The sequence below is a fragment of the Aotus nancymaae genome, unplaced genomic scaffold, assembly GCF_030222135.1.
Source record: "Aotus nancymaae isolate 86718 unplaced genomic scaffold, 86718_ANA_hifiasm-v0.15.2.pri h1tg000015l_0, whole genome shotgun sequence".
In the NCBI taxonomy this organism is placed as follows: domain Eukaryota; kingdom Metazoa; phylum Chordata; class Mammalia; order Primates; family Aotidae; genus Aotus; species Aotus nancymaae.
In genome coordinates this window covers 17,147,416-17,173,249 of record NW_026988426.1, presented here as the reverse complement: position 1 = coordinate 17,173,249, position 25,834 = coordinate 17,147,416, and the positions used below count along the sequence as shown (strand labels likewise).

At 39.3% G+C, this 25,834-nt stretch overlaps 1 protein-coding gene across 9 annotated transcripts in view; it reads right to left on the bottom strand.

The window, feature by feature from the left end:
• The window catches only part of TENM2 (teneurin transmembrane protein 2), a 1,274,635-nt gene that overhangs the window by 679,055 nt on the left and 569,746 nt on the right, over positions 1–25,834 (bottom strand). For 4 of the 9 annotated variants that reach the window (XM_012461096.2, XM_064376513.1, XM_064376514.1 and 1 more), the window contains exon 1: positions 8,591–9,205. The exons of the other annotated variants lie outside the window; for them this stretch is intronic. In XM_012461096.2, coding sequence (XP_012316519.1) covers positions 8,591–8,636 — 46 coding nt within the window. In that variant the 5' untranslated portion in view covers positions 8,637–9,205. Of the gene's footprint in view, positions 1–8,590; positions 9,206–25,834 lie in introns of those variants that run through there. 9 annotated transcript variants of the gene reach the window in all.

The window sequence follows — 25,834 nt, the reverse complement described above, 5'->3', positions numbered from 1 at the left end:
AACATATCCACAACTGAAAATTCAACATGAAAATGATATCTAATTTCAGATTAGATCATAAGCTCCTTAAGAATTGTGTCTTTTTAATTTTGCCGTCCCTGGTACCTAGCATACTGTGTGTCAGATTGTGGGAAATTAATAACATCAGCTGGAAAAAAAGCACAATATTTTATCAGGAATGTACTCACACTGTATCTTATTAGGAATACACCCATTTATTCTCTCCCTGTCTCTCTCTGGAAATAGATATAGATAAAGATATATGCATACACATATATTCTCTATATGTACTTATGTATGTATGTACGTGTATATATATAAATGTAAACACAAATACAAATGCTAAGAGGAATCTTCTACATACAGAACATGTGACTAGATTTGTTAATGAATCTTCTAACAGTTTTCTTCATTTTCAGTTTTATGTACTATATTACTGTTTAAATTTTCATTTAAAATATGCATTGAAAACTATTGTTCATGACACTAAATCATCAATTGCACATGAACATTCAACAACTTCAAGTAGGTTTCTTTGTAACAGGTTCAGTTTTAATCCAGTGATAAAAGGATATTTTTTAAAGTGTCACTGGAGCAATACCACTTTTTGTCTTTTAGCATATTGTGTCAATTATATTATATAGTATATATTATAGAGCATATATAGCATATTGTATATATTTATTGCTTATATTATGTTATACATTTAGAAACAGAAACAGCTTGAGAATTTGTATTAAGCACCTCAAACTGCTACCGATTATTAATAAACATGTTTGCCAAATAGAGATGACAGAAGAGTGCATTATTTGATGAGACACTGGTATAAAGTGGCAGATATAACCACAGGATTTTGAAAATGTCCAAGCCACAACTGATGTACACGAATATGAGAGGAAATCAAGGTTTTTTTTGTGTTGTTTTTTCGAGACAGGGTTTCGCTCTGTTTTCCAGGCTGGAGTGCAGCGGTGCGATCTCCGCTCACTGCAACCTCCACCTCCAAGGTTCAAGCAATTCTCATGCCTCAGCCTCCTGAGTACCTGGTAGTACAGGCTTGTGCCACCATGCCCAGTAATTTTTGTATTTTTTGTAAAGATGAGGTTTCACCACTTCGGTCAGGCTGATCTCAATTCCTGGCCTCGCAGAAGGCAGAGTTTGCAGTAAGCCAAGATCACGCCACTGCACTCCAGCCTGGGCCAAAGAGGGAAACTTCATCTCAAAAAAAAAAAAAAAAAAAAAAAGACCTTTTTCAAGTTTTCTACCCACTGATAAGAAAATGACTTTGGGGACATCCAGTGCCATCTCCAAGGACTTTCAGGGGATCATAGATGCTTTCCTTTGCTTATCTACTTTGACCATGTGAAAAAGTGATGGTGATGGCCTTCTCTCTGCTAACTTCTCCGCCACCCATCTGATAGTAAGATTAGCAAGGGTCCTTTGGCCCTCTGTCCTCCCTGGTTATTGACTGTCCCTGGTTCCTAGGAAGACAGAGCTGTTCTCCAGCTAAAGCTTCTCCTCTCTATAAAGCAGTTTTACTATTCCCTTCATAGCAGGAGCCAAAATAGTACAGGAGGGGAGGGAGGCACCTGGCACTCCCTAGGCCTACACAGGAAAAACAGAGCCAAAGGCAGAATCATTGTATAAGATATTTATTAAAGGAGTGTCTCGGCAGGTTAAAAAAAAAAAAAATCCACCCACCTCGGCCTCCCAAAGTGCTGGGATTACAGGTGAACCATTGCACCCAGCCTCAAGTTTTGATTCTGTAGTAATAGTCAGTAGACAGAATCCTGCTCCCTGTTCTGCAAACTTGGAAGGTGGTCTGGTGACTCCTGTCCTATTCTGCAGTAACAACATTTCTGGCAAGGTCAGCTCCACCTCCTGTCCTTTCACCATTTCAGCCTCCTTGTGGTATCTAAGAGGCTTTCAGTGGGTCAAATCCTAAAAATAAATAACTTATCAAGGACTGACTGGCACCCAGTTAATGACAAAAATGAGAACGGCAGAGGATAAGTAATTGGGATTTGGGCAGGAATAGCTTACTTTTGTACTGAATCCTAGAGGAACATGCTAATCAGAACCCTGATCCACTGTAGAAGGTACGCTTTGCTTAATCTGTGTGGTCTTGCAGTAAAATTCCAGCTAGGTCGAATTCCCAACGAGCTAATCAAGAATGGTGGCTGTTCTGGCGAGAGGGGAGAGAAATGTTACAGCCAATACAATGAGAGCATTATTTGGCATCACTGATTTACTTTTCTGCTCCTTGAACAGGTGGTAAGATATTGATATATAAGCAGCTATAGTAAACCATCATTTGTAAATAGAAAGATGTCCCCCCAAATTTAAATTTATCCAGTCAACTTTAGTGAATAGTTACAGAAACCAGCTTTTTCTACACAATTACCTCTTCTGAATGATAAGTCACTAGTTTGGATTTTGCTGCTTAAATTTGCCCTTGCATAGCATTAGCAGAGGTGCCAACGATTAGAGAAAACGGTTCACATCAGGTAGCTAGGAAAAAGACAGGGGAGTCAAGGAAGAAATCTGGATAATCCCCATGCTGGAAATTCAAACCCTGGATAATCAGGACCTAACTCTATAGGCAATTATGATCCTGTCCAGTTAAGAGAAATTTGTAATCCATTCAGTTTCAAGCCTATAAAGGCACATTTCTCAAAAACTTGTATTTTGGCCTCCGACGGCTTAAAAAGTTCTCCTTACTAGATTGTCTCCAATTACAGAAATCCTTCCCAAGTACAAGGCTGCAGAAGTATATTAAACTGCAGGATATCATGTAGCTGGCTGTTTTACAGAGCTTTACGGCACACGCGATTGCGATGCATGATGTAATATGATTGAAGCAATTCACCACAATCTAATGCTACTTATCCAGGTCACAGGTGTTGTTTTACGTATAGGGGCAGAGAGGTAAACTGTCTTTGACTAGCAGTCTCGGAATAGTAAGCAAAGGGAGGTACAGATAAATTTATACTAACTTTAAGAATTCCCCCGACTCACACACACAAAGGTTAGGGCTACTATGGATTTCAGTAAATCTCTGGCTTGCCTAGCAATAATAAAGGAACTTCAGTGACCACAGATCTGTGAGTCAGGACGAGGCTTGGCTACAGCTGTCAGACTGTCAGAAGAACTGAAGTCAATGATGAGAAGGTAGCTCAGGTGTGGGGTGCAACTTTGGATCTGCATCAAAATGTGGTTGGTGCCTAACAAGTAACAGATAACAATGACTGTAAATTTCCATTATACTAAGACACATATCTCCAGTGAAAATAAAAATGTGTATGTTATGGTTTTGTGAGTGCTGATTTTTGCAGGGTTTTTAGAACCCTCTGCAAACACACAGTAGCAAAACAGTCAAATGAGGCAGGCTGGAGGAAACAGAAAAGAAAATCCACCTACATTCAAGGTACAAGACAATAATTTCTAAGCCTTTGGGATCTATTTTTTTCCTTACATTGTAATGCAGTCAAGTGTATGAGTGATGCCTTTTGTGTTTGATAATGTCAAGTGTGAATGTCATGGGCAGCCCCCCATCTCTGATAGTATTAAAAAGCTTGGAAAAGTAAATGGAACAAATTAAATTAAAGTGGTTGGAGGACAAGGAAAGTCACTCGTCTATAGTTTGGTTTTGAGGTGATGTTGGTGACTGTGTCCACCTGAATAGGCTGGTAAAATCAGTGTTACTGAGGAAAAGTATGACACTCTACTTACTTAATTGTACTAATAACTATTTTTGCTCCTTCTCATTGTGAAGTGTGTTGAAAAGAAAACAGCGTATATCTTCACATATCCACTTCCATTGTAGAGTTAGTCTCCACAGCTGAGCTTGTCAGTCAAATACGCTAGACATCAAAGAGTTCAAGGTAAGTTAGTCAAGGTTTATAGAAAGTAACTGACAGCACAGGCAATTGAGAGAGGGAGTTAATTCTAATAAATAAAGTATATATCTTTTTAGAGAGATGAAAACCCTCAAAGATCATAAAAATCCATTGGAATCAATGTCAGGAAACCAGAGATGAACATAACACTAATTGATTATACGGAAATAGCATAGAGAGAACATCACACCTTCTAAACCATGGGTCTGATCTCCGATGAATGGTGAAGGTTTTTCTTATGAAAACAAATGCATATACACAAAATCCCTATCTAATGAGGCCATGACATCTGCAGTACAAACAAGAAATTGCAATAATTATAATAGGAAGGTGTTTCCTTACTGCTGAAGTCTAGGCTAATGCAACAAATTATTCATGGGCTTCCAGCCTCTAGACTAGGAGTTCTAAACAGCATTGCTACAAGGGAAAGATAGAGAACTACTGGTAGCAGTACCTCCGTAAGGCTGCAATCTAACAGAAGAGTAGGTGACCTGTAGATAGATGTTTCAGAATCTCCTGGGAAGGGTGTGTTGTGTGGTGGGACCTGCTCTTCCAGTACTTCCCCGTTCACATCCAGAGCCTGAACTCCTCTAAAAGCTGCCAGATCACCTCTCTCCAGTGGCTATCAAATACCTTGGCTTGCCATTCAAGACTCTCCATCGTACTAGCATCAGTCATTCTTTTTTGGCATGCGTGCCCTGTGCCCACACTGATTTTGCTGATGGGAATTATTTTGTGTTTTCATATTCCACTCCTAATTCAAAGACACACTCCTCAGGATCCTCTCAACTTGCAGTGACCTTTTCTCCTCTACTCTCCTAAGGGAGGGAGTTAAGACCTGGCAGTTTTAGTCCCGTAGGCTGTTTGGCTTCTATTTTGTATCTTCATCAGATTCTCAGTGAGTGGAGAGACACCTCTTGTTGTTGTTAGGGGTGCGATTTGGCACACTTAACTCATGGTACTTTGGATATACTCAGTGCTTGATAGCTACTATTAAAAAAAAGAGAACAAGAGGCAAACAGCAAACAAACTTTACTAGAAAGTAACATTTCCCACCAAGTTGTAAAGCTTTCCTTATTTAAAGACAGAAGAAAAAAAAAACACCACTATGGGTCAAGTACAAAAAAAAAAAAATGTATTTGAATCAAATAAAAATAAAAAAATCTGGAGAACGTCCTTATCCCAGTGGACTTACAGTGCTAATTACAAAACAGAAGTAGCTGACACTTATGCCTTCTAAATATAAACCTTTTCCTCCCAGAAAAGAGAAATGAATGGGTGTTAAATCAAAGCATCCTATGGAGCATTTCACACCTCAGGAATGAAAACTGACAAAGAAGCGATTCTACGCCAAAGAAGAACCCACCGGCAAAGAACCAGGTCTGCTTAAGGTAAGAAAAACGAAACCTCTCCAACATAGGTTACACCCTTGTCCTGTCTGCAAGTGCTTTTGTATTACCCAACGCTCCCCTCTCATTGGAAAAAACATATACGCTTCTCTTTCACTATTGAAATCAGTTAATTGATCATTTCCAAAAATAAATACTACCATAGATAGAGGTCACTGGTCCTGAAATTGCATCAGTTCGTGTCTGGGTACTAGATTCCTGGGCTCCTCTGGGACGTCTTTGTCATTTTATCACAGTGATTGCAAGCAGAGTAGTTCCAGCGTGGGTGCCCTCAGTTTCTAGCGCTTATGTTTGCTCTCTGCATTCCTATTTTCTCCATCAAGCCTTATAGCTTTTGCTTTGGAAATCTGGCACTTAATATCCAATGTTAATTACATTTCCTATTCTGAGGAAAATCCTATTGGGCTAATTTTTCAAAATCATATAATGAAAGAACTTCAGTGACAAATCATGTAAGTTTTCGATTGTTTTTTACGGGTAGATCTATTAAGCACTTAATATTCAGTGGGAAAACAGTCTCAGAGCAATGAAATTCTATTACTTTAGAGGTTGCATGCTTTTAATTTCTTAATATTTCATTACATGTTGGCAACTGGTGCATATTTTTATAATGCGTTTGATCATTACTCTTCTCAGGGTATTCTATTTCAGTTCTTCCTCTGACATCATATTTGCATGTTAAAGGGTTTTAGCATTCAGGGATGAAATGTTCTGAATAGTAATGTGCAGTTAAGTTGATTTTTTAAAAACGGAAAACAGCAAACAGACATTATATATAGGGACTAAAGAGAACAATCTCATAATTTTAAAATCGAACTCAAGTTTTAATAGCTTTCTATAGAACATCATAAATGGTAATGATTCAATATAATTCATTAATTAGCAAATTATGCAAAATGCTATCAGCAGAGTTTGGGGAGAAGGATCTTTTTCCCTGGCTTTTATAAGTCTACTGCATTTCTTTTTTTCCTATAAAAAAATGGTCTTTTCTTTGCTCTCCAGCAACATCTACTGGAAAATTCAGAAAAATGCTATTTATATGAATCAAATTGTTTGAGTAAGGACAGTTTTGATTACCGTCTGCCTAAAAAGTGCACGCTGAACTACAATCCAGTGTACAATGAAATTATTTCTGCTTACTTTAGTTCTATTTTGTTCTCTAAGAAAAGGATAGTTATTTGGTGATGCAAATAGCCAAGTTACAACTTCAAGTTTATCATCACCTCACTTGGAAGAAGTCATTTTCATAAATAAAAGCAAAGCACATATGATACAGACAACATATTTCTTTTGGCCCATCTTTTCAACACTTGCCACGTCTTTGAGAAATAATCACCATCAGCAGCAGAATAACAGCCTTCAATAGTTAGGTATAGCTAGAGTCAGATAAAAGATTTCATGCAAGAAAAAACGATGTAGAAAAAAACCGAGATTGAATTTGAGAAAAGCTACTTCAAGATTCTGCAAAGTTTCTTAAGTTGAAAAAAAATTACATGTGATGATTCTAAAACTCACTATGCTACCACCAACACGATTACATCAAATGTTCGACAGCAGTGTCTTTTTCCCTTGTCCACATCCTTCCCTATTTTTTTAACCATGAGGAGAAATTAAGTTTCCCCACACCTGTAACAGGGGCTTCCCGGGGAACTTCCACCGGAGATTATCTCTGGATGACGAAGTATGATCAGACCCATAGTCCATTTGGTCTTTACTCCCCACTACTCAGCAGTTTCTGATGTCCTCATAAAATTGGATTCACAGGCTGCACCCACAAGATGCCATTAGATGGTCTGGCAAACACGAGATACGCCAGGGTATGATATTGAGGAGCAAGTCCGGTTGGGAAACTTGGAAGAAAAAATCTTATCCCCAAACATATACATAAAATATCCTCCCATCCGTGGCCGCTGAAATCAACAGCGCCATAGTATAGCAGTTCTTTCTCAGACCAAACCTAGCACAGGCACTGAAGTCACCCTTGTATATATCATTCCAGAGGAGCATTTTTTTTAACAGAATTTTGTACTTTTAAGATTCAGATTTTCTCATAAAAACATTTAAAAATGAATTGAAACATTCTATGCTATCTCTTAGGTAAAATCCTAGACATCATCTGAATTTCTGTTATCCTTAATTAGAAACTTGGCTAATTAGAGGTGGGTTTTTTTTTCATTTTTGCTTTCTCAAATCTCAGTTTATTCACGTCAGCAATAAATTTTAGCAGCAGAAGCAATGAACACAGAATCAACAAAGACTGAGGTTAAAAACAAATAATCAAAACTTTAAAACAACAGAAGTAGCAACAGAAATCAAGTACGAGGAGATTAGCGTGTATTGCATTATTGTGTTTCTTCAGTGTTAAAATAGATATGAACCTTTTAAGCTTCGCCCCAAAGCTCTTTAAAGGAGAAATGCCATCAAATATAATCCACAGCTCTCATTCATAGCACACAAAAGGGACATATTCCTAAAAGCTACCCACAGTGAAAATCCATATGTATTCCACGTTAGGATCCTGATGCAAAGTTCCGACTTGAGGCTGGTAATCAGCCCCTCCATTATTGAACCGCTTAGAATCCAGAAAGGTTTATCAAACAGCACCTCCAGAGTTAACTCCCATTTCAAACTGTCATAATTCAGTTATCCTAATTATTTATCGGATCGCTTTCTACAACACGCCCTAACCTGATGTTTTAACTTCATATTTCATTTGGGACAATACTTAATCTCCATTTATGAAACATCAACCTGACACAGGTTAAGGAGATATAAGAAGCACTTCACCCACAAGATCCAAGCCAAACAAACCCCGGCAGCTCGACTTAAATAAACTCTACCCTTGCTTAAACCTCCGGTGAAAAATTATTATAACACATCAGAAGTTCAGTTAGAAGAAAAATTTCAAATGCCAGCTGTCTCCCAGGGTTTAAGTCCCGGAGTTCAAAAACAGTATCAATTGGATTATTTCTCTTTCCGTTAGCTGTTTAGAATTTAACGTAATGCAAAGTGCTATTCTGATCAAAATCATCTTTCTCATCTCTCTCCTTAAATAAAACGGAGGAGAAATCATTCAGTATAAATGCATTTACTATACAAATCTATTTTCAATTGAATTTGCTGCATGCTCTAATTCATCAAAATTAATACAGGTACTTTCTATGTTAAACAAAAGGAAGCCGACTGAAAAATCGGCTTCTGCTGCGGATGCCTTTCTCAATTACAAAACGGTGAAAACAGAGATTTAACTAAGCCACTCGGTCAAACCCTCCGGTCGGCGCTTACCTGCCTCAGCTGAAGGCTTCCTTCCCTTGTTAGCAGCGTGCAGCATCTCTAGCTCGCTCCAATCCTTACCACCGGTCTCAGATTACACTGCTAAGTCCACCCCCCGCCTTTTTTTTCTTCTTCTTCTTTTTTTTCCTTTCTTTCTTTTTTTTCCAGCAAGAAAATGCTTATTGAAAGTGATTAGTTTTTGTTGTCCCTTTTAAGTCCCTCCTGCGGGAAGGAACAGGGGAGCAATGTGACGCCACCTTTTAATCTTTTGTAAGAGTGAAAAGGCAGAAAAGGAACGCTCGATCAAACTGAGCTGCACACATGCCTAAAACTCGCAGGAGAGGCTGCTGCTGCCTGGCGAAAGCACCGCTAGGCTTGAGTGTAAGAACAGAGAAGAGAGGAGAGTCAATGAATTGTGACAACGTATGTGCATCAAAGGCAGGAGGAGAGAGAGAACAATGAGCGGGGGAAAGGCAGCGAGGAGAGAGGGAGAGAAGCAGATAGAGAGAGAGGGAGAGAGAGAGAGAGAGACAGAGAACATCAAGAAAAGATAGAGCGGGTTTCAGGCAAAGGATTCTCAGAATAAAGCCACAGTGCAGTGTCTGGCAGCTTCTGTTTTTATCTCAGCGAGCATGATACACTGCCTCTCTCATTTAGAGACACATTCGTGTATCTTCCAGGTTTGAAAACTGAGATAATCGCAGTGTGTCTCTGGTTTTGTCTGATTGGCATTTAACTGTGTGGTGTACCTGTGATTTTTTAGGATGCGTTTATGTGCAATTTATTTCGCATATTTATTTATGTAGGCAAAAATGAAAGCTGCTAATTTCTACGGCAATTTGCAATGTAGTTTTACTGGCAGATGGAACTCTACTTATCATAACTGCTGACAAACTGCCATGGGTAAACAAAAGAAGAAACAAATGCTTCGTCGTCTTGATAATTGTCTTAAAGAAAAGAAAAAAGAGCCCACACCAAAATATTAGCACTTGCAAAACCTGTGTTTCCTAGTTCAAGTTTCAAAGGTGTTTCCTTCATTAGTTTTCATTAATAAAGGCAAAATAAAAGGGAGGGCATGGTGTCTGAAGGAAAGGTACTGGGAAAGAAGCTATTAGGAAAGTGAAAAACCTAAATTCTTTCTGGTTTCCTTCCAAATGTGACAACAGGATCGCTTTCGTGAGTCCTGGAACAGAGTTTTTGAGTCACTATTGCTACAGACTTTTACTGCATCCTTCTCCCTTCCTGTACCATTTTAAAGTAGGTTCCATTTTTAACACAAAGTCGAAAAGAGATGATTTCCCAATTCAACTTGTTTCAAATGGTGTGTCACCAGCTTTGTTCCATTTCTACTCAACTCTTGCCACATGAGGGCTTGGATTACACAGTTAAATTCCCTAAGTGACCTCTTTTATAAGAATGTAAATTGCTGGTTCCAAGGTCAAGTATTTGGTATAAGTTATTGGTGAAAATGACTGCTTGCCTTTCACGGTAAGCTGAGCTAAAACAGTAAGTGAACAGGAAGAGGAGATGCCCAAGTTTTGGCTGACCATCTCTTTGAAATTAACCAATTCCAATATCTGAAAGTAAATTCTATGTGCCCTACTTATAAAAATTATCATTTTAGAAACATAAAAAATAGAAAAACCAAAATACACAACCATTTCATTGCAACTTTCTTATGTCCCAACAACGTATCTTTGGACCCTAGGCATCTCGTAATTTGGAACTCCTATGTAAACCACCAGATATAGAATGAGAATTGGTCCAAGAAGAATAACACTGTCTTCCCCCACACTGGCCACACTGCTGTACCCAAAGAGGGATTGCTTAATCTTGTTACACTCAAAGTGTCATACTTTCCAAGGTTTGCCAATAGGAGGGTATGTTTTTCCCTTGGACCCAAATAAAGAAGTAATCCCCACCTCCACCCCAATGTGCTCAGGATGAAACTCTACTTATCATTAAGGCAGAGCAGAGAATGGAGAACACACAGGGGCTGAACAGAAGGCAGCTGGCCAGAGAACAGAGAGTGCTCAGATGTAGAAGGGAAAGGAAGCTGCAAGGCCCAGTTAGCAGGGAGGGAAGTGGTGACTGGTAAATCCGGAATTCTCTGCACACATTTTGCAGAGTGTATTGGAAGCAGCCTCCTTTAAATGGCATTATTGACACAGGTTCTATAGTTAAAATTTACTTTATACAAGGGAATAAGTGGACTGAGAATTTTCTGCCAATAAAAATAAAGACCCAGTTACAAGGATGCAACTATTTCAGTGCAATAAAAACAGGGGAGGGGGCCCAAGGTTTAGTGAACAGGATCGGCAAAGCATCGTCAGTGAAAGACAAAAAGAAATCAAGGCAGACCAAAAGAGAGATTTTTTTAAAGCTATAAATGGCTATCAGTGTTGCTGCTTATTTTTACTGCTTTCTTAGTGAGGAGGTGGGTACCCTGAGTGGATATCATTTATAGTGGAGTGGATATATATGACATCAAGATATAAGATACCTTGAGTGGGGTGGGGGACTAGCTGATTATACTGGGGTGACCAAGTTATAATAATATTTCTTACTGGAATGTGACTTTTACATAACTTACTTCTTTGTGGGAGAGCTTTATATTCACATGCTCATCTTACAGTGTATGATACGGTAGTTAAGTACTCAGTTTTTGGAACCAGGTTACCCTGCCTAGGATTGAATCCCAGTTCCACTACCTAGTTGCTGTGTGACCTTGATTGAGTTATTTGGTCTCACCATGGGGCTGTGTCCTCCTCTTAAGATGGGTGTAAGGCTACCTGCCTCATAGGTTGTCATTAAGAATAAATGAGGCCTGTGTAGCGGTGAGTTCTGCTCCCAGCACATAGCAAATGCCTTCATAAATGTTAACTTCTATTGTTAGGAAACCCACTCAACAGCTTTTTAAAGTTTTAAAAATGGATAACATGGACAATATTTCATCACCTCAAAATGGATGACTCATAAAGACTTCTTTCCACTCTGACCCTCTTCACAAGCTCTGCTTCTTCAAACTCCCTTCTGGGTTTTTCCACTTGGATAAGATGCTTAAAACTCAACGAGTTCTACAACCCAACTCAAGAACTCACCCTCAAAGCAAGCCCTCTCTCCAAATCTCACCAGTGTAAAAATGGAAAATCCTTTGAGCCATTCAGGGCTCGGTTCTTCCCCCTACCCCCACCCACCCCCACTGCCACAACCATTCAATTACCAATAACTTAAGTACCATCCCCATATCTCTTCAAGTTACTGTTTCCAGACCTCTGATACTTCTTGATTTGTGTACTTTTGCCTGTACTATTGCAGTAATTCTTTAATGCAGCACTTCTTAAGGCTTTTTTTTTTCAGTACCGAAACACAGGAAGGGTCGTGAAATGCAGCATCCATTCCAGGGGGCATTCCTAGGGTTCTGGCAAGGCCTGCACCAGAGACCATAATACCGCCTTTCCCCTTCTCAGGAATGCACTTGGAATCTGAGTGAAGGAGAATGACATTATTCTATGCACGACCTTGAGTCTGCCCTAATGTATAAACCAGCTAATCTGGAAAACTAATACTTTAATATTAGCATCTTGTTCATTGTGACACTTCTCCCAACTGTCGTGACACAGCTATTGAAAACAGCCATTTTAAGAGGGTTTTTTTTTCGTCTCCAATTCATCCTTCTCAAGCCAGAATAACCTTCTTAAAATGCCACTTTGAATGACATCCATTCCCAATAGTTATTGATTGGTCAATTGAAAGTCTGTTTTATTTCATCATCTTATGTATCGGCTTGCAAATCATCTAAGGTTCACAATTCCTTAGGGAATAAAGTGCAGATTTGTTTGCCTCATATTCAATCGCCTCTGCGGTTTGACACCAACCTATCCATGTAAACACTGGTTCTATCCCTACTGCTCAAGAGCTTATTGTACACCCAGCCTGATGCATATGCATCCCTTTCAGAGCCTCAAGTACATTATTCGTTCTCTTTAGGATGTCCTCTTCTCCTTCATGTCAACATATTTAATTCCAATCATTTTATCAGAGACCAGGACAGGTTACATGTCCTCCACAAGGCTATCCTTGACCTTCCTGGTTTGCAGTGCTGAAATGGTGCTAATTTCCATAGCTATCACAGTGCTCTGGGATGTATCATAATTAGGAGCTTGGCTTTGGGTTAGTACTAGGTACAAATCCCCACCCTGAAATTTGTTCCCTAATCGTGGAACATGGGTCAAATTCCTTTACTCTCTAAACCCTGCTCTCCTGATCTGTAAAATATTATGAGAACTTAGCAGCTAACACATATAAAGTGATTAGCATAATAGCTAGTATATAGCTAACACCTACACAGTAATGAAATAGTTCATAGTAATGGGAATGCTTCTTAAATGACAGGGACTTATCATTGCCTCTAATTTCTAACCTTGCAGCAACTCGCCAAATGGTTGTTACTACAACTGCTTTACAGAAGACAAAACTGAGATTTAGCAAAATTAACTTACCTGACATCACACAAGGAGCAAATGACAAAGCCAGGATATTAACCCTTGTCTTTCTACCTTCTAGCTATTTTTATCCGTGTCAGGCATTGAGACTTAGCTTATGCCATATTGTTTTATTATGACTTGGCTTTTCAGGTTTGTGCTCCATTCTTCCATATATATTACAAGTTAAATGACAACAATATTCATGTTTTAAATACTCTGCATCTTGAGTGCCTCCCACAAATCTGTAAACAAAGTAGCTTGCTTACTCGAGAAATATTTGTTGACTGTTTGATCATCTATGCTCACGGAGATTAAAATTTTTAACCACATTTAAATTCAGCGACACTGTTTTTTGGAGGAAATGATTTCATCATGTTTTCTATGAAAACCATCGAAATTATATAAAATAATAGAAAAGACAAACATTACATATAAATGATGTATCTATGGCTGTACAGAGAGAAACTAATGAAGTTCTCTGCAAAAAAAAAAAAAAAAAAAAAAAAAAGCTGTAGGAAGGTGATACTCATTGATCTGGCTCCTCATACTTGGCATTTACATTCTGCTTGAAGATGGGCCCCTCAGGCCACCCATTCCATGCATGTAAAAGGAAAAGTTATTAGCTGAAAGTCATCCGTTTAAGGTTACACAGAAAGACAGAAATAACCACACAAATATCCACAGCATTTAATCACCTTTAATTCTTTCTTTTTAAGTAAATGTAATAATTATGTTCTCTTTTATTTTCTCTCTGGCTAAATCTATATAATACTAAAACAATCTGGACCAACATAAAAAATTCCAATATGATGTTTTTCTGTGTACATGGTGATGAACGATATTGTTGAATTTTCAACAAGTGGAATAAATGCTTTTATTTGAAATATATATTTATATCTACACACTCACACATCACGGTCTCTGCCTGTCTGCGCGCAAATGAAAACCAATACAGCTAAGATGAGGAACTGCCTGTGCTCCCCATATTAGGATCATCAGTGGTGTCACATACTTACTGTCTTGAAGTATTTGCATAAACTTCATGAAGTCAGGGTAGTTTTATGGTTGCTGTTGTTGTTTTTCGCTGCTATATTCCTAGTACTTAGACCAGTGCCAACATATGATGAGTGTTCAGTATATATAGGTCTGATAAATGAATGAGCCATTCCATTTTGCCTATATTCATCTATTTCTGACAATGTTTTAAAATCTGGTCTATATACCTCCAAACACGGTTTGTACCCTGCTATTTTTCTCCCTCTGTTTTACTTTTACATGGAATGATTTGTTCATCGTATGCTATCCTTTGTTCAGTGTAAGATATTTCTCCTTCCAAAAATATTTTTCTACATTATATTAGCTCGTAGTAAATGCTCTTTTCTCTCATTTCTAAGCACCCATTGCTCATAACATTTTAAGACATATAATTTTCCAATTAATCTTGTCCTGCCTCTGGATATCTCATGCTTTTGGTGAACTATTTTCTTCTAATATTACTAGGTCATTTTTATTCGATTCATATCTTACTTCATCATATAGATTTTAAGTATACTGAAGGTTACATGAGCAAAGTATCTTTTCTGAATAGTATACATTGCTACTCCTTTGAGTACTACCTTGTACCTAGAATGTGCTTATTAAAAAAGACATGTTGATTTGGTGGGCATGCAATTCTGATGGGCAGGCAATTCTGTCATTCAGAAATTATGTGAAAGAGCTTATAATACAGTCCCTGGCCTTTTAAAAACTGTTGTTAAAATACAGCTAGTATAGTGCAAAAGTGCATAAGTTTTTTTGTAGCTTTTTTACCCTGAGGTGGTACGGAAGGCCATTTATTTATTTACTTTGGTATGTATTTTGTGTGTGTGCACATGCTGTGCATCAACCAGTGTTCAAGTTGGTGTCAAAATTAGCTCATCCCAACAAATTGAGATTCTTGTGGTAGGAAGAATTAACAACTGCCCTCTGGAAGAACATCATTTTCTCCTAATCATTTATACATTAGTTGGAAGTCAGCTTGTGTTGACCCATGGGCAGCTAATCCTCAGAGGGAGAGTTCTCAATTCTATAGGGTCTCTTCTATGGGGTCATTGCAGGCCCAATTAACATCTATCTCTTCTAGGAGGTTTGTTTTCCCTTAGGGTGAATATGATAGGAAAGAACACTATGGAAGAAACCTCATCTTAATAAGCCTTTTACCTTGGACAAAAGGAGGTTTCTTAGGAAAGATTTTTCACCCTCATAATGCTTCTGTCTGGATTCACTAGAGATTCATGCTCCTGAAATTGCCTACGTATTTTTTTCCAAAAAGAAAAAAAAAATTATCCAAAATAAGAAAAGAACATAACCTTTGAAGTTTCAAAAAAGCCCTAACGCATCTTTCTTGTTTGTAAAGAGGAGATAATTCAGGTCCATTTTTATATCCGTTTCCAAAATGGCAATGAGTATATAATGTGATTAAAGGTTTGTGATATAGTTTTCTGAAATTAGTTTATTGGCTATAATAATTATATCAGATCTTATTTCGCCAATTAAAACAAATTATTTTACTTATAAAATTGCTAACATTAATTACCATGTTCTCGCATTTTGGTTTCTGTCTTCTGAACAGAAGTCTGTCTTGTCTGTTTTCCATTTCTGTTTTGCATAGTAATTGGAACAACCGCTTAAGTGAAAACCAAAGTAGTGGAGTCACCTTATCATAAAGTAAAAATGGAAAGCAAATCAAGAGAGAACCTCAAATCTCTGCTTCCCATGGTGGACCGAATAGAGTTGGCCTCAATGAAACTCTTAAGTAAGAATTTACATTCCTCTCCATTGAGTTGAATACAGGCTTTGGTGGACTATTTGGTTCTTGTTACTGATGTTTTTCAATATGGAGCATTTGAAAGCATCCAACCAGAAGTTTCACAATGATCACAGCCTTGAACGTATTCATCAGAAAAACGCACTCGCTGCTACAGGTTTTATTTTTACAGGAACCAGTGTGCTGCACTGTTTGCGAGTTTTTTCAATACTCTTACCCATGACAATCACAAAAGCAATTCACAACCTTACTTATCAGATAGTTCTGTTTTACAATAATCTGGTTGCTATTTGTAAAATCCAGGATAAAACAGTGCAATTTCTGATGCTGAATATCTGAAAAGCTCTGGAAGCTGCTAGGAAGAGATATGCACTAAAATATGTGATGTGATGGAATTACAACAAACAGACATTCTGGAGGGTGTACACTCTAGTGCATCTCAGAGTACGTGACATTTAATGGTGCTACTTTCAAGATTTGCAAATAAATTCTGGATTTAAACTGCTCCCTTCCACTCACAGTTTTTCTTAGCTCCCATATTTAACTCTTTCATTAAAAAAAAAGATAGAACTCTCTCAAAAAGAATGATCAACCAAAACAATCACCATTGAATAGCTGTTTCCAGAACAAAATGAAAGTAGGGATCTCAACAAGATCATTTATTTTATGAGCTAGTTCCTAAATCTCTAGATGTACCATAAAAGTAACAACGTCTTTCTGATGAGAATTTAACACAAAAAAGCGGTGATTTTAACAGCTGACAAATCCCCTATAATAAGGGGCTTAAACAACAACAACGAGCAAGCCACCTTTCCAGTGATCAGGCTGTGCAGATGTCAAAGAAAAGTGCCATACGCTGCCTTAAAGAGTATAGACACCCGTTAAATCTTTTTGGGTGTTTTCATGACTGTATATTAGTGTGAGAGGAAAATGGGAATAACAGACACCACTGAGAGGCAGTATAGTGCAATAGATAAAATGACTGCATTTCAATCCCTGATCTGTCACCATCTCAGCACATAGCATTAGCTAAATCACTTCACCGCCATCTACCTCAACTTCTCTGTCTATGAAATGGGACCAGTATCTCCCAGTTTCTGATAATAAGATAAATAAAAAGGCATCAGCACAAAGGCCGATACCCCTATCATTTCTTTGTGCAGTTAAATTCTACCAAAGCTAAATCTACGCCAAGAGAAAAAGGAATTGCATTCTGGAAGCTAAATGCTGTTCTGGAAGCTGCTGGGGCACCAGTTAATAGAGTGATGTAATAAACCACTCAGTAATCCTGCACCGACTGAAAGAATTAATGCTGTTCACCTCTGTTGCTGTGAGTGCAATACCATGTACTCAGAGGGTGCTCAATAAATATTAGCTGATGATGATACTGACAGGGTGCTGTGTAGTCACAACACCAAGTGAATTGCTAAGTTTACAATTGTTCAGAAAACTCGTTGAATAATTATTGGCAATAAAAGAAGTCTATCCCTGACCCCATCATCTCATGCATAATAAGACCGTCACCAATCCCTGGAAGCTTAATAGCCTTGTCCTAGTGACTTGAGACAATAAAAATAAGGTCATCCTGTAAAACATATTTAGAATTTGGGCACTTCTTAAAACTTTTATCATTAGCGCTCTGTTGCAATCTATCATCAATTCTTTTCTGGATATTGTAGAGCCTCCCAATTGCTTTCCATGATTTCTACTTTAGGCCCCTGTGGCTGTTCCTTATGCTGGGGACTCCTAATGTATCTTACCTCCATGTATTCACAGTCTTGTATGGTTCTTTCTCATACTGACTCTGGGATTGGCCATGACTTGCTTTGGCCAATGGGTCATGACAAATCATGATACAAGCAAAGGCACAAGAAGTTCTTGAGCATCAGGGCTTACCCTGTTGGAAGAATGCCATAGCCATGAAAAGGCTTTTTCTGGCCTTCTAGCAGATGAAAAACCAAATGAAGGGAAGGGCTCAAACAATTCACGGAGTTCAGCCCCCACGTAACCCACCAGCTGGATGAAACTGTACAAGTGAGTACATGCAAGTCCCACAAAAGAACTGCCTGGTGGACACACCAGAATGTGAGAAACAATAATTTCCTCTGGTTTAAATCTGCCAAGTTCTGCTGTATTTGTTATCTAGTAATAAATGACTGATACGTCCCCTGCTGATAATTTCCAACTCTGCTAATCAGGATGATTCTTTTTACAATGTAAGCCAGACAATCTTACTTCTCCTCAAAGCCATCTAAGAGCTTCTTATCTCAGAAGAGCCCAGGTCTTCCTGAAGACTTGGCTTTCTACAGACTTGACATGCTCTGCCGTTCCCCCAATTTATCTGATGTCAACTCTACTAATCTCTCCCTCACTTTCCTCTTTTCAGCTGCACAGGCCTCTACCTCAGAGGTTCTTCTTCATGAACATGGATTACTCTCACACCCTATTTGGGTGTTTCCTCCAAAATCATTTTTTCTGCAAAGCCTGCCCTGATGAAACTGCATCATCTCCTTGCCCCCAATTCCCCATCCCCTCTTTCTGCTTCCTCTCCATTGCACTTAAGACTTCTAAATCACTGTATGGCTTACCGATTTTGGTCACTGTCTGGCTTGCTACCTCAGAATGTAAGTTTCAAGAGGGTAAGAAGTTATCTTTTTGGTTCCCACACTTAGAACGATGACTGGTACATAGGATCGACTTAGTAAGTACAGTTATGCACCAGTTAGCCATGGGGATACATTGAGACATGCATTCTTAGGAGATGTTGTCATTGTGCAAACATCATAGAGTGCACTTACACAAACCTAGATGGTAAACCCTACTACACGCTCGGCTGTATGGCATAGACCGTTGCTCCCGGGCTTCAAACTGGTCCAGCATGTTACTGTCCTAAATAATGTAGGCAATTGTAACACAATGATAAGTATTTTAGTATCTCAACATGTCTAAACATAGAAGAAGTACAGTAAAAATACTGTATAAAATATAAAAACTGGTACACCTATGTAGGGCAGTTCCATTATAATCTTATGGGACCGCTGTTGTATATGAGGTCTGTCCTTGACTGAAATGTCGTTACATGGTGCGTGACTGTATTTGCTAAATTATAAAATTAATCCTTCTGGTCAGGGTGCTCAGGGCTACAGATTGGGTTCTATATTTAATGACAACGCTAAGATTGGATAGACTCTGGAAAAACACACAGTTGGTGCAACTTACAAAGTTTTACGAGACATCACTTGGCAGAAGGCAGAAGTAGCCTTGTGGTCAAGGAGAAGAGAAGGTCAAGAAGGTTCTTTGGGAAGTATTTCATCAGAGGGTCTTTTCACAGGTAGTGAGAACCACAATCAAAAGCAAAGAGAGGTGACTCCTCACCAGAATAGTCACCCTGGAAAGGCTAAGGAGGAACCCAAGGGAAGAAAAGGAGACTCTCCAAGCCTGCTTGAATTTAAAAGGCAAGTGGCACAGGGAGAAAGATGCCTACAAAGGGTAAATCTGATCCTTTTTTGGAAGACAAAGTTTGTGATGTGCTTGTACCTTTTTCAGGAAAAGCCTAAAAATAAAGCTAAATATATTTGAGGCTTGGTCTTTCCACGCTGACACCAGAGTTGAGAATGCGCACTGAGCCAACATTGCTACAGTACCTAGGCATGTGCCCAGGATGTGACACACTGGCATTTAGGCTCCATAAACATGTAGATCACAAGTGGTAGGCTTGCCACCATTTTCTGTTTGACCGATCACAACGTTGGCCAAGCAGCAGTCACAGGCTTACGTTTGAATACTTCACGTTCTGAGCTCTTCTCAGGAGAAAAAGTCCATGTTACAAAGGCACGGTCTGGTCTGGCAGCACAGCCTCCAGCTTGCAGCGTAGGTGTGTGGACAGTAATTTACCTTAGTTAGTGCAGAACAGGCATGACCTGGGATGACTTCACCTAATCTACTCAGTCTCTGTGCAAATCTCATCTGAAACCATCCATTTACCTCCTTGCCTACACCTCATTCTCCCGTTGTTCTGCAATTATTTATTATCTGGGTCCTTGATTGTATTGCTTGTAGCAGTCATGGAAACTCTATTGTTAGGGAGAAAATGCTCTTTGCCCAACTAGATTCCCAGGTATGGGGAATAAAGGATGTTAGAGCTCTTAATATACAGCCCTCTATGTCCAATTTTCCTAAAAATGAAAATTGCCAAAAAGCAAAGCATGCAGGAGATGTATGGTTGGATGTCATCGCAGCCTCACGCTCCTGCTGATGGATGGTGCCCCCTGAATGACTGGGGGCACTCGCTAACTCACTGCCATGGCTCCTGCTTTCAGAGAAGCCAGCACAGTCAGCCCTTAAGAGCTAATCCCTCCGCGCGCACCATCTCTTTAACTGCTTCACTTAGTCATTCCTGGCCTTTTCCAAAACCAAAACACCAACAGGGACAGAGACTATCTCAGCCCAGCAAATGACAAAGCTGGAAGGTGGCGCTAGGGCTCTGTCTCTCTCTGTGTGTCTCTTTTTATTTTTAGGGTTCTAATATATATATTTTAGCATTTGATCCCACTTAAAATATTTACTTCATGGTTTGTGGTAGGGGATATGTCATTTAAAAAAAATTCCTTGAGCTTAATTACAAAAGATGTAAATGTGGTCTCACTTGCAGAAAAAAAGTTACTCTTAACAATGAGGTGTAAATTGGTGTCTGCTTAATCTGTTCACAGTAGGAATAAAGCCGAACACTCGCCTCCTCACCCTTATTTTTGCAGTAGTACCTGGGAAATTAATACCTTCTTGGGAGTTCTTGCAGCATCTCTGATATTTTAAGGAAAAAAAATATGGAAGTTTTATGCTCGATTTTTCTACCAGCTCTAAGGACATTTATTTTGCTCCATTTGGGGCATCTATTTTGAACCATGGACCACAGCTACACTGTCTGACCTCAGCCATGGACAGCAAAAGTTCATCCTTCTCTGGCCTCTCCCCTCCCTCTAACAATTATGGCCTCCTGCATATCCCAGAATGGAGTGAAAGTGATAGGGGAACCAGAGTGTTATTTATACAATGACCTTGGGCTCCTAGGGGAATTGCAGGCCCTATTCTCTCATTTACGATGTTTTACATTTCAAAGAACCTAGCTCTCTTTGATATTAAAGAATGAAATGTGCGATGTAATTGTTATTGTTTTATGACCTTTAATAGGTTAATCAGGCTGCATCAGGTTTTCCAGTGTGTGATTCTGTACCAAAGGAAATGATCTGCCTCATAGTAGATGGATTCTGACAAAAGGGCTCAACATTAACATTTGAGAGGATGAATATACCTGGGTACCTAAATCCTCAAGAAAAATGGTGATTTTGCTTACCTCAGTTCCTCTGTGGATAATAGCAGTTTCTCAATTGGCATGATCGACATTTTGGGCTGGAACATGCCTTATTGTGGGGCTGTCGTGTGCACCATGGGCTGTTAGGCAGCATTCCTGAACTCTACCCACTAGATACCCACCACAGCCCACCTTCTCCCCAGTTCATGACAATCTAATGCCTCCAGGCAATGTGAAGTGTCTTTGGGGAGGAAAATCAACCCCAGTTGAGAGCTATGAGGATAATTTTTTTAAGTTGAGGTGGGGTGTTGTTTTTGGAATTATGATATAGTATAGAACCTACTGGCTGAAATGATAATTAACATAATAGTAGCTAACATTTCTTGAGAACTCTCTGTGAACCAATTAGCACTATGCTAATTGCTTTATAGGTTTGATCTCATTTGATCCTAAAAACAGACCGATCAGATAGCAATTATGATCTGCATTTTACAGTTATGGCAACTGAGGCTTAGAGGAGATAAATAATGTGCTCAAGATTGCCCAGCTGTGAAGTGGAAGAGTTAAATATGCCTAAACCCAGAGCTCCCTTGCAGGTGGCACTCATCCCTTTCTGGTGTACATACCACCACTCTCCCTGTGGTTATAATCCAAATATCTGCATGAAATTCAGGAGTTAATAAGGTACCACTGTGTTAGGGAAGTCACCTACATGCTAAATAGATCTAAGAAAAAGATAAGGCAATGCTCGCCCTCAACTATTGTATGCAAAATGAAAAGTATAATACAGAAATAAGCTAAAATGCAGCAAGAGAGAATAAAGAGGTTAGAGACGGAGTGCTCTGGGACCACAGCCTTCGATGTACCTAAGAGTCACCTGGGGTGGTGTTAAAATGCAGGTTTTGATTCAGTAGATGTGGATTGCAGCCTGGTATTCTGTATTGCTAACCAGCTTCTGGGTGATGATGCCGTTGGTTTGAGGACCTCACTTCAAGCAGGTCACTGTTACTGTGCTGGGAAGTGTAGCTTCCGTGCATTTGAGAAGTGAGACACAACAGTATGGATCTGAGATGCCAAGGAAGCCTCACCGCAGAGTGGGAGGGGTAGAAGGAGGGGTGGGGATTGCCTTGGTCGTGAGAGCCACCCTTGTCTGTCAGCCCTGCACTTGGAGCAACGATGGCGTGCCTACACTTGTCAACCACCTACACATACAGCTAAACATCTGCTATTTTTAAAGGACAGATATTAATTTGAAGCACGAAACACCTACCCATCGAACATAACTGATTTCTGCAAACACATTATATTCTCATGAGCAGTTTCATAATTTTGGAAGAGAACTCTTCTTTCTCTCCAACATACTGTGATATGGGATACATAAGAAATATCTACATTTCCCCTCCCTCCCACCCCTACAGACACTGAGACATGAATGGCTGTGGGGCTGCAATGGGCCACGCGTTTATTTAACGAGGAAAAAAACTACACATGGGAGGCCAAAAACAGAAAGAGGTTTTTGAATCCAGTGAAAATCACTACTAAAATGACGGTGCTGAGGACTGTACACTGCATTATCATTTGTTTAGCTGTGCTCAAAAATCAAGTCCTATAATAAACATTCACAAGCAGTGGTTTGGGAACTGATCTCCACTCATGTTTGAGGCCTCTTCACCCAGACCACCGAGCCCATGGCAGATCACAAACCGTTTTGTGACATCTGGATTTGACTGGGGGTCAGAAGGAAGGGGATGAATTTTGGGTCACTTGGCTTTCTGAACATATTTGGCTAATTCTTCATCCACATTACAGGAGGACACAACAGAGGAATGATTTGCTGGGATGTAGAGATGGACCACAGTTAACAAAGGGCTGAGAGGCTAAGAAGTGGAACCAACCAATTTTTGCTCATATTCTACTCAGATATAAAGTGGGAGGTCTGAATTGTACGTATTTGAGTTTATGGGTATCACCACCATTCAAATTGGATTGTTCACTGATGGAGTAACACTGCGAGTTCATGTTCATTCATTAAGTCCCCACTATGTGCCAGGCCCTGGGATGAGTAGATAAACACTGTTCCTCCTGTCCTCAGGGGTTAACTGAGATAATGTGTTCCCCATTCATGAGTCTACCTTTATGATTTTTCCCACTGATTGTACCTACTATTCACTGTACTGATATGTACTCAGTTTTTTTCCTTAGACCAGCAGTCCCCAACCTTTTTGGCACCTGGGTCTGGATTCATGGAATACAGTTTTGCCATGGACCCAGAGGACGGTGGTGGTGGGGATGGTTTCGGGATGACGCAAGCATATTACATTTATTGTACACTTTATTTCTATTATTATTACATACTCACCATAATGTAGAATCAGTGGGAGCCCTGAGCTTGTTTTCTTACAACTAGATGGTCCCATCAGGGGGTGATGGGAGACAGTGACAGATCATCAGGCATCAGATTCTCATAAGGATTGCACAACCTAGATCCCTTGCATGCAGGTTCACAATGGGATTTGTGCTCCTATAAGAATCTAATGCTGCTGATGATGATCTGACAGGAGGTGGAGCTCAGCTTCACTCACTCACCTGCCACTCACCTCCTGCTGCGCAACCAGGTTCCTAAGACTGCTGGTCTGTGACATGGGGGTTGGGGACCCCTGCTTTTGACAATCTCAGTTTTCATACTTTCAATTTGGCTTCATCTTAATAACAGTATTTTTGAAATTATGTGTTTGAAGTACTCTCGGGACTGACCAAACCAATTGCTAAAATATTAAAATATCCTTCTGTGATTATTGGAAGACAAAGCCTCCCCAGCCTTGGCAGTGTCTACCACCACCCTGGCACTGTGGCCAAGCCCCATGGACTTCCCCAGAATCCAGAAAATTCAAAGTCAGGCCCAGCACAGGTTGGAGCTTCTAACATCCTGATACCATACTCCAGACAGTGTCAGTTCTGACAGGCCTGAACCCATTCCTTAATGGTTCTGCTTCCACAAAGCACTCAAGGTTTCTGTTTCGTAGTTTTTCGAGGATCTTGTATGCAGTTATCTTAAAAACAAAATAAACTTTCCTGCTCCAAAATCCTGTTGCATAGCAGTTCCAATTACTAAATCTGCAATATGAGAAGTTATATTTTCTCCAAGGTTCAGATTCTCTCTTCTATAAAATGAGTATAATGTAAATATTTCCTACCTTGTGAATTAAATCAAGATTTTTTTCAATCTCAGGGCCACTGACATCTTTGGCCAGATAATTCTCACTTGCGGTGACTGACCTGTGCCTTGTATGATGTTTAGCAGCCTCCCTGGCCTCTATCCACCAGATGCCAGTAGCATCCTGCAAGTCATGGTATCAAAAATGTCTCTAGACATTGTCTAATATCCTCTGGAGGGCAGAATCACCCCCCGTTAGGTATGACTGAAATAATTGAAATAAGCCATGTAAAGTCTCAGGCTAGTATCAGGCTCATATTATAACCTCAGTAGTATTCAGTGCACTTATTAAGTGTTTCCTACATGCTTGGTATCCTTCTAAGCACTTTAAATCTATTGCTTCGTAAACTGTCACACAACTTTGTGAGTTAGGCCTTGTTATTATTCCCATTTTATGAATGAGGAAAATAAATGCCAGACAGTAAAAGTAACTTGCTTGTAATTCCACAGTAAGGCATTGGCAGAGCTGGGATTTGAACACAGGCAATTCATCTCCAGAGCTTGTGCTCTTAGCCTTCTCGCTTTCCTACCCTTGTAGAAGAGGAAGTCTCCACAAAAGAGGTATCATGGTGATAATCACGATGATGATGATGGTGAGAATGATATTGATGAAAATTATGTAATCGCACAATAGGCTAAGATTTGTATATTAAAATTATATTCCAAATTTTAAAAACTCACAAAGAAGCATACAAGGTACTTGATAAGAAATTCAAATATGGATCATCCATAATTAAATTTTCACATACCAATGGTTTGTGTATATGCACACACACTTTTCTCAAAATGATCAGAAAACTCTGAAATTTCCCAAAGCCGATAAAGATTAAAAACAAACAATAAAAAAACTTAACATTTCAAATAAAGAAATGTGCATTCTGGTAGAATCCCTAATCGACATTATAGAGTTCAGGGAATTCAGAAACTGTGCAAAGACGCAGGGCTGTTCCACTGCTATGAGAAGACACTTTGGAAAATCAGATGTTGTGATCAACACAGGCACCTAAAATACAAGTGTAACCAAGGGTTGAGGGGCACATGCTGCACTCCCCATGGTGACTAAGCCTTGCATTTTCCCAGGGATTCTTCTCACCCCAATGTCCTAGGCAGTCAGTATACATAAAAAGCATTGACACAGACTGAATTCTACTTATCAAGGGTGGCATAAGAGAGCTCAGAAAGGCCCATTGGCCCACTATGGTGGCTAGAGAGCTGTTTCTCTAAATTGTCTTTCCACTTACTAGCAACAAAAGGAAATATTTTGTGACATTAAATGCCCCTGGAAACAAAGTGTGGGTTTACATAAGTACACATCTATTGTTTCCTCTGACAAACAAAAACTCATACCCCAAAATCAAAATCAACACTAGAATAAGCAAATGTACACACAGAATTCTGATGTGACAGAGATATATATATGTAAGTATATATACATATATAT